The sequence below is a fragment of the Arachis duranensis genome, chromosome 1 (assembly GCF_000817695.3).
Source record: "Arachis duranensis cultivar V14167 chromosome 1, aradu.V14167.gnm2.J7QH, whole genome shotgun sequence".
NCBI classification, from domain to species: Eukaryota; Viridiplantae; Streptophyta; class Magnoliopsida; order Fabales; family Fabaceae; genus Arachis; species Arachis duranensis.
In genome coordinates, this window is record NC_029772.3 from 52,618,844 (window position 1) to 52,633,572 (window position 14,729).

At 34.5% G+C, this 14,729-nt stretch overlaps 1 protein-coding gene across 1 annotated transcript; it reads right to left on the reverse strand.

Annotated features, from left to right (window-relative positions):
• Window positions 1-489: 489 nt before the first annotated feature.
• LOC110275722 (uncharacterized) lies at window positions 490-2,327 on the reverse strand. The gene is made up of 3 exons (XM_021131941.1): window positions 1,640-2,327; window positions 1,516-1,584; window positions 490-893 (listed from the first exon to the last, which is right to left on the reverse strand). The coding sequence occupies exons 1-3, from the start codon at window positions 2,325-2,327 to the stop codon at window positions 490-492; spliced, it is 1,161 nt and encodes a 386-aa protein (XP_020987600.1).
• Window positions 2,328-14,729: the final 12,402 nt, after the last annotated feature.

The window sequence follows — 14,729 nt, forward strand, 5'->3', positions numbered from 1 at the left end:
CGACATGATCGAGAACCGACAGATGAATAGCCGTACTGTGATAGAGCGCGTTGAACATTTTCATTGAGAGGACGGGACTGTAGCCATTGACAACGGTGATGCCCAACATACAGCTTGCCATGGAAAGGAGTAAGAAGGATTGGATGAAGACAGTAGGAAAGCAAAGAGACGGAAGGGACAAAGCATCTCCATACGCTTATCTAAAATTCTCACCAATGAATTACATAAGTATCTCTATCTTTACTTCATGTTTTATTTATCTTTTAATCATTAATCCTCCATAACTATTTGAATCCGCCTGACTGAGATTTACAAGATGACCATAGCTTGCTTCTTACCAACAATCTTCGTGGGATCGACCTTTACTCGCGTAAGGTTTATTACTTGGACGACCCAGTGCACTTGCTGGTTAGTTGTGTGAAGTTGTGATAAAGAGTTGAGATTGCAATTGAGTGTACCATGTTGATGGCGCCATTGATGATCACAATTTCATGCACCAACCACCCACTCATACGTCCCCAACGCTCCAGGACAACGGAAAGCAGTTTTAGCCACATCATCTTCCGCAATAAAAATTTGGTTATATCCCGAATAACCGTCCATGAAACTAAGGATTTCATTTCCTGCTGCAGAATCGATTAACATATCCGCAATTGGTATGAAATATTCATCCTTTGGAGTAGCATTATACAAATCTCGAAAATCGTTATATACCCTCAATTTTCCATTTTCCTTCATCACTGGAACAATATTCGACACCCACTCCACATAACGAGCCTTTTGAATAAATTTTGCTTTGGCTAAGCGTTCTATCTCTTCTTTAATTTTTACATTGATTTCAGGAGCAAAACGTCTTGGGGTTTGTTTCACAGGTCGAGCATTAGGTTTCAATGCTAATCAATGTTCTTCTAATGAACGATCAAGACCAGGCATTTCATGATAATCTCATACGAAACAATCTTTAAACTCATATAACAGATCGAAAAGTTCAGTTCGAAAATGATCATCAAGATTATTATAAATATATGTAATTCAAACATCATCATGAGTTCCCATAATTTCTTCTAAAGGATCTTGAGATTCAAACCCTTTATAATGATCATCTTCGATTGAATACTTTTCAAATTCCAAAGGCTCCGAATCATAAATACAATCGAAAGTAAAATTAATGGAATCAGAGATAGAAGAAACTTGATCATTGATTAATTCATTACTATATTTATTTTCTACACAATGAGCCTCTGCTATCAAATCGGCAGTCCGACTCATATCATTAACTTCATTACAAATAATAGCAGAACCATAACTACATTCGACTATAGGTGTCGAAACAGACATACTACAACTAGTAGATTTACTAATCCTATTTGATTCAACTTATCAGAAGAATCATCTTTATTTTCTAAAACGTGGAAATTATTTAAATAATTATGCAAAGTTACCAGGTAATCGGAAACTTTCTCAACCTGGTCCATGAGCTAGCCTTTCGGAGTCTTCAAGAAGAACAATCCCAACCCGTCAGCTCGAAGGGTATATCTGGATTGCGCAACTTCACCGACAGTCCTTCTGAAGTCAAGTAGCACCCTTCACAATTATAAGAAAGTTAGAGATCGATCAACATTTAAAGGCTTCAATTTACGATTATATATCCTAAAATCGACATGCATCTGTTCGGCATAAAGACTCGAATCTGCTTTGACGATTTCAGGCTTGCCTTCTTTAGTCCATAGAAGCACACTCTGATGCACTGTAGATGGTACAGCACCTACTTCATGGATCCAATCTCTCCCAAGTAAGGCGTTATAACTAGCCTTTGATGGCACTACCACAAATACAGAATGTCTTTTCGGAGACCCCACTTTCACCGTCAATGTGACCAACCCTTTAGCTGGCGTAGAATTACCACTAAAATCAGTCACAGCAATGTTTGTAGGGACCAACTCTCCAAAATGCTTCCCTAATTTCCCTAGCATCCTCTCAGGCAAGAGACTTATCACTGACCCACCATCAATCAATACTTTGTTTATTTTGAACCCATTCACAACAGCAACAATGTGAAAGGGACGCAAATGAGATATTTGTCTCTCAGTAGGGCGAAGAAAAAACCCTGGTTCATCTTCTATGCGAATAAAAGAGAAAGCCTCTTCATCCTCCTGATCATAATCCTCCTCCGGATTACCTTTGCACTCTCCAAGATACTCAGTAGGAATTATTGAAATCGTCCCTACCATATCATCATCACCTTCGTCGAAATATTCCTCATCAACATCAGCGTCCTTATGTTTATATATCCTAGAGGACTGAGCAATTGCCTTCCCTTTTTCCATCTTTGCTGGTGATGGAATTTTCTTCGGATAAGTTTCCCCATCAGAAGGAAAAACAATTCGGGAATGCACAGAAGGAGTTACCTCCTTGCTTGTTTCTTTTCCTGCATTAATTTGAAGTTTCTTATTCTGATTAAAACTTCTTCTTCCACCTCTTTCTCTTGGGAATCCTCTAGCTCGCCCTTGATAAGCAGCATACTGATTCTGAGACAGTGTTCAGTGTCCCCATTGAGGGTTGCGTCGATACAAATGATCAGGCCTTTAAAACTCTTGACAATTTTTTATCTATTGAACACCAATAGCCTGGGATCGACTTAAAGGTGTAGTCACATCATGTTGAGGATTTTTGGAACTTGAACCCTTGACACGTCGAATTGGCTGTCTTTGACTTGCTTGTTCCTCCCTGTGAGCCAAATCTTTTTTCATTCTCTCCTTTTCGAAGATTCCTGCTACTTCAGCATTGAAAATAGCATTACACCGTGGACACAAAGATACATCCTGGTCTTTGATCTTTTGCTGAACCAAGAAGTCCAACAAACCATCCCCTGTTCGAGGATACACATATCTCACTTGTGATTCGAAATCATCAAGAGCCACATCAAAGTCATAAGACATCCCCACCATATTCACTCCAAAGCAGGGTTCCACATAACTAGCATCAGTTTCAAAGGGATCTACATCAACCTTCATCTCCTTCTTGCCATCATCGAATTTCAAACGTCCTTCCATGATTGCTTCTTGAATCAAATCCCTGAAATGGACACAACTGTTAGTCGAATGACTTGTTGCTTGATGAAATTTACAGTAAGGCTTCCCTTTCAAATCTTTTACGGAAAGCAAAGTTCTACCCTCAGGTAAAATGAATTGTTTATCTTGAAGCAACACATCAAAAATCTGATTAGATTTCGAGATATCAAAACTATATTTCTTTCCACTTCTAAGTTTTGAATCATTCGACCTTTCACTACCAGGGAGTTTTTCAATAAAGAACAAACATATGGAGGTCCTTTTTTAAGTTCAGCCAAATCGACTTCTGTTTCAAAATTGATTTCCTCTTCCGAGGATTCCATGGTTACATAAGCAACCTTCTCCTTTCGAGTAAACAGTTTACTCTTCGACCTCTATTCAGTTCTATGTTTTTCTTTCTCCTTTTTCATAAGCTCAGTCTGTCGAACTTTCTCAGCTAAGTGAGCCAAGTCAGGAATATGCACATTAAACAATTTCCTGCACATATAAAATTCCAACCACATAGTTGCTATTTTCACTATCTCATTTTCAAGTAATGTCACATAGCACATACTTCTAGTATTTTTGAAACGTATTAAATAGTCATCGATGGTTTCGCCATCTTCATGTTTTAAAGCGACTAAATCGGTAACTGCTACGTTCATTTCTCCTCGATAAAACTGAGCGTAAAAAGTAGTTTCTAACTGATTCCATGTTGTGATCGAATTCGGTCTAAGATTTGAAAACCACATAAATGCATTTTTCGTCAATGACGAAGGAAAAAATTTCATCTTCAAATTTTTATCATTAGCTAGGTTCCCAATCTCGACCAAATAACGAGCAACATGTTCAGTTGTCGATTCTCCAACTTTTCCAGCAAATTTTGTAGTTATTTTCGGATTTTTCACCCCTCTTAGCACTTCGGCCATTTGAACTACTTGGAAAAAAGCAGACACAAATTATGGCTGATTCATAAAACCAATATTTAATCCAACCCGATTTAAAACTTCTTCTACAATTTGGGTGACCTGATAGCGTTCACCACACAATCCATGTAAAACATTATCAGCATTCTCATGTCGATGAACTATGTGAGGATTTTCTCAATTTGGAATATGATTTTTATTTTGAAAAATATTTTCCATCCCCTCATTAGTTCCTCGAGCATTATGCCTCACGCCATCATCATAATCGACAATTTGAGCAATCCTCTCGACTTGTCTAGCAAGACACTCAAATCTCGATTCATGATCGACCATCATAGGGTTCAGGATTGTAGTCATTTGGTGATTCAATAAACTAACCAAATCATGATGACTCTCCTCCACTTGTTGTCGATATACTGACATGGAATTAGTAGCATTCGAAGTGGAGCCCAGATGATAATCATAAGAATATTCAGAGTGTTGTTATGGGTTTTGCATATTATTCACTCCATTGGTATTCCCAAAGCGGGTAGGTGGCATAAATCCACCCACCGGCGGGGTATATCCAGCAGGAAGACCATAAGGGGGCCAACTAGCGGTTAATAGAGGTTGATACGGTGGCGCAGGGCCACGTGGGCCAGTATTACGTCCAACATTTTAAGTCTGAGTAGTCGTGACGACTATGTTTTTCAGTTTCGATTGCACCTTCTGAACGTGAAGACACTTCGGCTTGTTGCGTGGATACTGGTATGCTATCATTAGTGGACGAACCACCATTCACATTTGATAATTCATCAGCCATGTGAATGATCTTTCCACTTCGTAATCGCATACACTAAGAAAGAAAGCAGTTATTTTAACATACTTTGATTTCAAACTATCCCACTGGGCGTGCCAATTTGTTTTTCGATTTTTAGCAAATCGATGGTGGTTCGATTCTAATGGTCTGGGAGCGAAACCAACTCTTCTGTGCGAGTACCAGTTTTCTAGAAGTGCATCAAAGCACCTTCGATTAGACAAGTTTTGACAATAAGAAAAAGAATAAATTTGATTAATAAATGCAGTTTAGAAATTGAAATTCTTGAAAAAACTAACTAAATTATGGAAAAGAAAAGTTTCTTGAAAATTAAAAGAAAGCAATAACAATGACTAAAATTAAATTGAAAAGGCTAATTAAACAGAATGAAGTGCATAAAGATTAAATAAACCAAGGAAGTACCATACATTGGAAGAATAAACTTAATTGAAATGTTAAATTTTACAGAAAAGAAAATGAATTGAAAAAGAAGGTGGAAGGATCCCTACAGAAAGTATAACTCGATTGCGAACTCAGGGAATCGCTGAGATGTGAGAATGCTTAGAGTGTTTTTCTGAGTGAAAGTTCCAACCACTATCCCCTAATGCTTCACAGTATTTATAGACTATCTTACATAACGGTTAACTTAATTACAATTAAACGAAAAATCATAAATTTAAACTGCAATCACTCTTGGTAACCGCTCCTATTGTGTGATTGTAGATATTTCCAATATTTTCCTCGTGTGATAAAAGCCACGAACTTTCCCGCTTCCATCAACATTTGAACGGCTCTTTCAAAAACTCTTCAAGATTCTTCGAATCGAGACTCCTACTCAATTTGGCTTTGTCCGATTAGCACCTCAATCGAAGCCTAAAAATAGAATCGATTACTTTCAAGCTTCATCTTGAACCTAGACCTTCTCGAAAAGGTCACACAACTTGTTTCAATTTAATTTATTTGTATCGAAAATATTTTCGATCAACACTCCATGATAGATGAGTTATATCCTAAATTAACTATCTTTCATTCATAAGAATCAAACTAAAGTGATTCACTTTTATCTTTTGACTACCAACTATACAAAAAATGAAGTATATTCAATTGTCCTTGTCCCTCTTTCTACTCATGTTTGCTACCTTCTATCTTGCACCAATTCAGCAACAGCACCATCTCCAAAAGCTTCATCCACAACATTATCAAAACCATCAGCAACAATCAGACCACAAAATTCCATAAATCAACAGAACAAGAATAATCTTCATCAGCAACAAAAGATGTTATAAATATTATCATAGTAAATGCATAAAATCATTATTGTGATTACATATCCTCAAAATCATTCTTAACTTTCAGCTTTAAAACCTTGAGATCATAAGAAAACATAGGATGTTACAAGTATTATCACAGTAAATGCAGAAAATCACTAAATTAACAAAACAAGAATAATCTTCATTAGTAACAAAAGAACAAAAACCCCCAAAATCAACAAACACTGCAAATTCCACAAAGACCCACAATTTGTATATTAATGTAAACATTAATATACAAAGTCACAGTTCATAATCTCAAATAAATTAATATATATGTGCTATAGCAAAACAAGTAAATGCATCACAGATACAAAATTTGGATAGTACATACCTGACTAATATTTTTCCCAAATTTTCTGTAAATTATCTCTCAATATATTTTTCAGTGTTAACAAGCTACAAAAAGATCCATCCACATAAAAAATAATGTTAGTAGCTAAGAACTAAGAATCCTAACATAAGTAAACTATACAATAGCAAACAAATAGAGAATGATTTAGAACATGTACCTACAAATTCATATAGAAATCAATTGAGACAAGATAACCTGGAGAAAAAAAATGCTATAAACAATATATGATTAAAATCATGCTTTAACAATAAACCAACACTTTCTTCTTGTTTCGTTTGAGGGGAGGAAAAGGTGGGCTGCAATAGTGGGTGGGGAGAAGGGTTGTAGCGGTAATCTACAAACCACGAAGGGAGGATGGCTGTGGCGCTGCGAATCCCAACAAGCATGGTGATGATGTGCTGGCGGGGTTGGGAATTGCAACGAGGATGATGTCGTGGTGGTCGGCAGTGCTTCGAATCCCGATGAGAAGGGCTCTGTGATGGTGGACGACACTACGAATCGCTAGGGAGGCACCAGTGGTTGGAGACAGTGCAAAACGTTAGGGAAGAAGGCACTCTGAAGGGACGACGGCGGCGAGAGTAGTTTGAGTGGGGGTGGGGTGCGGCTCGATGAATAAATCTGAAGAACGGCGAGTAAGGTGGCATTCTCAAAGATGCAACATCGGCGCCAAGGAGAGAAGGAGAAGAAAGAGGCACAATGTAGAGAGAGTAACGGGTGGGTGGAAGCAAAATAGAATTAGGATAAATTTTGAATGGGATTATTCAAATTCTGATTTTTTACTAAATTCCTAATTGATATAAAAAAATATTTTTAATTATTGTTGGTAACAGTTGGCAGATTTATATCTTGTATACTTTTCCTTCAACAATTCATCAATTCATAATTTCAATCATTAATTCATACCACATTCTTATACAAGTAGTCATATATCAATTCATCAATTACCATATTTAATTCTCATCCAACCACACAATTCAATCTTATTCTTAAGGGTACCTAGCCTAGGACTTCATGTCACATTACATGATATTTAAATGAAACTCAAATCGTACCTCAATGATGGCAGTTCACATCCAATACTTAAATTTTCTTTCCAACGACACCTAAGCTCCAAACAAGCCACCAAGGTTCACCCAAAAGCTTTGCAAGCCAAAATCAAGCTCCCAATGTGTACCAAAATCACCTAATAACTCTAATGTAACCAATTTCACACATATATCAACCTAGGGTTCATAAAATTTTGATAAATCATAAAGGTTTAGTGATTTCTTACCTTATCCAGTGGAAAGTTGGGATAGAACACACCAATAGCTCATACTAGAATACCTCTAAACTATCAAAATTACAAAATTTTCTCAAAACCCAAACTAAAACACAAATTGAAAAGAAAAAATAAAATTGGACAGAGAATTTTGAGGTACTCCCCACAATACCTAGATAGAATCAAAGAGGATGAGGAGAGCAATGTGTGGCCGCAAACGACTCGTCAATTGGAGCTTTGGAGATGAAGTTAAAGAGTATTGAAGATCAAAGACTTAGGATTTGCTCTCTTTTTTCCTCTCTTCTCTATTTTCAGCGTGAAACACAAATGAAGGGGAATTTGGTTGCTGAATACACAAGTGTAGACTTATATAGTGTGGGTTTGGGCCCAACTTGGATCTGATTCACTCGATTTAGTCTGTTAGTCTAATTTTTTGCCAAAATCTTTAAGATTAGTGTTTTAATTCGTATTCTAATTATTTTTACTTTTTCCAAATTATAATTTTTAATTTCTTAACCTTCTTCACCCATAATTAATTGTCTCACTCGAAGTGCTGGACAGACTTAAATTGGTACTGCCAGTTAATTTACTAACATGCGTTTTTATACATTTTTCTGTGTAAAATTACAATATCTCACTCGAAAAAATCTATTAAATTCAATTATCATAGTTAAATTTTTAAATTCATAAGTCTTAATTTCGATCCGTTAGAATGTGTTTTAACTATCTCAATTTAATAATTAATTATTCAATTAATTTTTTTATTTTTTTTTGGATCTTACACTTAATATTTAAAATATTTTACTTTTATTTTAAATATCTTATTTCGTCTTAATCTTTGACTAAAATATTTATTTTTTCGAAAAAAATTTTTTATTATGATTTTATTTTAAGTAATGACAAAAATCATAATTACTATAGTCACAGCAATGATTATAGTAATTTAAGAGTAAACATAATAGAATAATAAAAAAGAATAAGAAAATAATAATAAAGAGAAAAAAGTATTTTTGATAAAAAAATTTAATTTTTATTAAAAATTAAAATAAAATAAAATAAAACGTTTGAAATAAAAATAAAATATTTTAATATTAAAGGCAAAATTAAAATTTAACTCAAACTTTAAAAAATTAACAAATTAATTTACCCAACATTATAACATTATGAAGGTATTGAAAATTATAACTCTTTCATATTCAAGTGTGTCCACTTGTGTGTATTATTGGAAATAATAAAACCAAGATTTTGCCTTTTTAACAGTCTTATCTTATTTAGTAAATTAAAATAAAAATAATAGATATAATATAATAAAAATAAAAATAAAAATAATATAGATATTAATTAATATATAAAATTATAAAATTTTAATTTGAAAAAACCTAAATTAGTTTCAAAAATATTTTTATAATAAAATTACTTTAACTTTTTAAAATTAAAAATATAAGGTGAATTTTATCCGATCCTCTCTAAAATAACATGTAATTTATCCTTTCTGATATGCTAATTTTTTATTGGTTGATATTTTAATTTATTATACTAATAACTAAAAATTTATCTCTCTCTCATGAGTTTCACTCCATTTTAACATCATTTGCAGTAATAAATTTTTATTGTTGCAAAAATATTAGAGCTTACACTTACTGTTATAAGATTATCAAATTAAAAGGAGATGTACTTTTAAATATGATATTGTACCAAATGTTATTATAATAATAATTTTTATACATATGAAGGATGAATGATTTCTTTTCTTAAGAATGATCTTTCTTTTTTTATTTGGCCACTGTTTTTTTTTTTTTTATCAAATTGAAACCTTGAAAAGTCTCTGAAACTGTACCTAAATACCTTCATGCTGAGATGGGTTTCCTATGCTTTAATTTGTTCTAGCTATAAAGCATAATTAATTGTTAATTAGAAAAATGTTTAAGTTAATAAATTTGTAATAGTTCTTCAATAATTTCTTTTATCAATATTATTCCAACAGTTTTTTTCTTCGGCGAAAAAAATTTATGGAAGAGTTTCTTTATTAATATTTTAAAAATTATATCATGATCTATTTTAAATAATAATTTAATCATAAATATCAACTAATAAAAAATTAACACATCATAAAGGGTAAATTACATGAGAGAGTTGGGTAGTATTCACCAAAATATAAATACATAATATTTTTTAATTTAATCAACACAAAATAAAATATTTTGCTAGGATCGAGATTAAGAATAACAAAAAAAACTCGCACCCACGGGATTATCTATGACGGAAGGCTAATGGAGATCTGTAAAATTTTTACGGAGAGAAATTCGTCCCCACAAATAAATGAAGATGGGGGCAGGAATTGAGGTACCTTGACAATGAGAATTTATCGCCGATCTAGAATTTTTCCCAAAATAGAAATCATTTGTTGCAAGTATAGTCTAGATCAACAACTAATTCTCATAATCAAATGTTAAATCCAAAAGATAGTCACAATTCAAACCAATTATAACCGAGAGTATTTAGACTCTCAAGTCGTTCTCTTTAGGAGTTGCAATAAAAATGCTCATTTATCGGCTATTAGGGAAAATGAGGGTTGGATGATGGCAAAAAAATGTAAATGACAATAAAATAAAAATGCATGCAATGAATTAAATGCAAAGCAAGTAAAAGCAATAAAAATAGAAATTAAATACTAAAAAGAGCTCTTGGTGAGAATTGGGTGAATTAGGGCTTGCTATCCTAGTTGTGGACCACAAGCATGGTAATTGTGTGTGAATTAATCCCAATTAGTCAACCCTACATCGAGGATAAGTCAACTAGGCATAATTAATCTCAATCCTTAAGTCCTAAGTCAACACTATTTATGGGTCACTTAGAGTCAAGAAAAACCAAATTAATTAACAATCGTCACACAATATGGAATGGACATCCACCACTCAAGTTCACCCAAACACCCAATTTTCCAACCAAGAGTGGGATAAACTAGGCTAAAACTAACCCAAGTATTTTATCAAACACTTGGGAGGCATGAAAATAAAGCATGATAAAATAACAAGGAATATAAATTCTACAACTACCAAAAGTAAAAAAAGTAAGATAACAAATCAATTAAACAATAAAGAGGCATGAAAAATAAAATTGCATTAAATGTAAATTAAAGTAACAAAAGTGCAAATACATAAAAGTGGCAAAAATAGAGAAAATGACAAGATAAGCTAAGGAAATTAAGAAAAGAAAATAAGAAAAGGTAGAAGAAACTAGATTAAAATAAGAATTAAAAAGGAAAATTACAAGGAAAGTAAACTAAGAATCCTAATTTCTAGAGAGAAGGAGGAGCTTCTCTCTCTAGGAAATGACCTACATGATGCTAAATTAATCCTAATTTGCTCCCCCTTCTCCAAGCCTCAATTCAGCATGAAATAGCCTCAGAAACAAGCTGGATTTGGGTCTTGGAGGCTCAGAAATCGCCCCTAGCGATTTGCATTAATGAGGTCACGTGACGCTCATTACGTGTGCGCGTGGGCAACGCATGCACGTGGGCGACACGTGCGCGTCGCTGGCAAAATTCACTCCCACGCGTATGCGTCGCTTGCAAATCTTCTTTGTGCGTACACACGCATACTTATGCGTGTGCACATTACAAAAAAGCTCCAAATGCTCATTTTTTCATGAATTTTCTCTTTGCATGCTCTTCTTCTATTTTCACCAAGCCATCCCTACCTTATACATCTGAAATTACTCACAAATAATATCAAGGTATCGAATGGAAGGTAAATGGAATAAAATAGGGTAATTTAGGTACAAAAGAGCATGTTTTCATAATTAAGCACAATTCCAAAAGAAAACTCAAAAGCATGCTATTTAAGGGAATAAATACAAGTTTATGTAACGAAATCCACTCAAATCAAACCAAAAATTATCGTAAAATATGGATTCATCAATTTTTTCACACTTAAACACTAGCATGTCCTCATGCTAATCACAATCAAAGGAGGAGGGTAAAGGGTAAGCAACTTATTTAATGTCCTAACTATATGCATGCAACTATGCAAAATGCTATCTATCTCTATGTACAATATGATTTCCTATGGAGTTTGGCAAAAACAAACAAGAGATTCCAATCAATCCAAAACAAGCCTTAGGGCCAAGGCAAAGAGTCAATGCACTATGATCAAAGTCCGAAGAATTGAATTGAGATTTTCACAACTAACCAATAAACAACTTGCAAGAAGATATAATATAAGGCACAAGAACATAGAATTGAGCGATCGAACCCCTCACCGAATGTGTATTCACTCAATTCGCTCAGTGTTTAGGGCTTAATCACTCAATTCTCCTTTAATCATGTTTCTCAAAGATTTTCAAGTCATCTAACAATCAACAATTATTTAGTGCATGCATATAAATATCAAGAGGACTTAACCATGGGTTGTAATGGGGCTAGAGTCAAGGTAGGATGCATATGATTAAGTGGACTAAAATTTGAATCTTTGATTAACCTAAGCTTCCTACCTAACCTATGACAACCTATACAATTCAAAACTAACCTAACTACATATTCTTCACTTTTTCACACACTCATGTATTCTCTTTTTGACCACCATACATATGCATTGATTCTTATTGAACTTCACTTTGGGGGCATTTTGTCCCTTTTTATTGGTTCTCTTTTTTTTTTAAACTAAAATATATACACAAGATTGTCAATGCATATGGTCTAAGTGTTTGATGCATGAGTATGTAGCCAATTACCAAAATTTTCAACAAAAATACTCAAATACACTTTTATCTCACCCAATATTCCCAAACTTCCCAAACTTGAATGATAAACATACTCACTAGTCTAAGCTAATCAAAGATCCAAACAAGGGACATTTATTGTTTTTCACTTTAAGCCTTGTAATGTGCTAAAAGTTGGTTAACAATGGAAGACAAAAAGTAAGCTATTTGGGTAAGTGAGTTTTTTGAAACAATGGCCTCAATCATTACATGCATTCATACACAAAATAATAGACATATAAAATCAAGAAAATCAAAGATTATAATCATAAAAGGAGCTTAACCACACCAGAACTAACTTTATGGTTGAGAATATGCAACCATACAATTAAAACTCAAATCTCACAAGGTATGTTGTTCTAGCTCTTTTTTCTATGTTCTACAAAAAAAAAGTACTCCAAGCAAGTTGAAAAGAAAACTTTCAATTCAATTCAATGGCATGCCCTAGGAATGATTTCATGAAAATTTCTTATTATTTTACCAAACTTATTCAATCTAACATGCACATGCAAGTATTTACTACCATATACTATAAGCATTAAAGAAATATATACAAACAAACCAAACCAAACAAAGTGCAAATAAGAATAAAATTACAAAAATTGAAGAAAATGAACTAAAAGAATATTGCAAATTGTCTAAGAAAAGAATTTTATCCCCCTCGAAGTTGGCGATCCTTTCCCACACTTAATTAATGCACGGTCCTCCGTGCATACACATGATCCGGGGTATGAAGAGATGTAAGGCTCCACCTTCAGCTGGCGGGCTCTGGGGGCTCCAGTTGCTTTGTAAACAAATAAACAACAATTGAGGAAAAGTTAGATGTGAGTGTGGTATGATAGAAAACCATGTGTGTATTCTAAGTGCGCGTGGTTTAGAACACACACATTGGCCCGGTAAAAATATAAACTGCATAATCAAAAGAAATAGGACGGTCCTCAATTAAGTAGCCTAGGTTTTAAGTGAAGAATAAGTAAACTTAAGGCACAAGCAACCCTAGGTAACCACAAAAGTGAATTGAGTATTTGATATTGGATATTAAAATTGTGCAAATGAAAGCGCAAAATTAATAGAAAATGGCACAATTAACAATAACCAATTCAATAATGAACGGACACTCCTTATTCATCATGAAACATAATGAAAAAATCACATGGAAAGGTACTTGTTACAAAAAGTGATAAGTTTGATAAAAATCAAGTTAAGTCACTCAAACAAATGTAAAGCATTAACAAGGAACAAGTACTAGACATGTGATGAGTTTGATATGAAAATCATGATGAACAAGTAATTTCAACTCAAATCCCTTAATTCAATGCACTTATATAATTTATTCTAGTGGTACAGTCAAAACATGAGTATTCAAACCTACTAGGTACTAGTAAATAAAGGCCAAGTATAAGTACATTGGTATAAAATTTCAAGCAACAAGCAACCCAATCGACATCGACCAAACACTTGCAACTTATTTAATTAACAATCAACTAAACTAAAATTAATATAATAATCACAATAAAAATGAAATGAAAACAAAATGAGCAAGAACAAGTAGAAAATAGGGTGAAAGAGGGAGAAGAGAGACGAAGAGAAAAGAGGAGAAGAAGAGAAGTATAGTGGTGAGAAAACAAGGGCGTGCATATGCACAAGGAGCTGTGCGCATGCACAAGGGGTCACGCCTACGCGTGAGGGACGCGTGCGCGTGGTGCGGCGAAAATGCAAGGTGACGCGTACGCGTCGATGGAAAAAACTGAAAAGGGTTGTGCGTTCGCACTATGCGTGCAAATGCCACAAACAGAGGCCTTGTTTTGCTCTGTGCCCATGCACAAAAAGGCCAAAAAAATTTTTAAGGGTAGGGTCATGTGTGCGTGCGCACACAGGTCCGTGCGCACACACAAAAGTGAAAAGAGAAGGGGTTCACGCGCACAGGCGGTGCCAACGTTCCCACCAGAGGGGATGCAAGTTGGCGCGATGACGCACAGAAAGCGCGAGAAAAGTGGTGTGTGCGTACGCACAAGTTGGTGTGCACGCACAGGTCAAGGAATAATACGGGAGCACCCACGCACAAGCTGTGCTGGCGCTGCGAGCAGAGGGTATAACCCTTAGTGTGCGTGAGTACAGGTCGGTGCGCACGCACAGGACGCAGAAAATACAAGTTGTATGCGCACGCACAGATACCCTGTTTCCCAAAAAATTTTCTCAAAATTCTAAGGTACCAAGCCTTAGTTCAATGAAAGCTCAACCCCCAAAACATTCAAACATTTAAAATTTCATGA

What these genes read in the sequence shown, in the direction of transcription:
- LOC110275722 (XM_021131941.1), bottom strand. Translation starts at nt 2,327, where the DNA reads ATGGAAAAAGGGAAGGCAATTGCTCAGTCCTCTAGGATATATAAACAT. An exon ending in CGATTTTAGGATATATAATC is followed by an intron (nt 1,585 to 1,639) that starts GTAAATTGAAGC and finishes ATAATTGTGAAG; the next exon opens with GGTGCTACTTGACTTCAGAA. An exon ending in TATACCCTTCGAGCTGACGG is followed by an intron (nt 894 to 1,515) that starts GTTGGGATTGTT and finishes AACATTGATTAG; the next exon opens with CATTGAAACCTAATGCTCGA.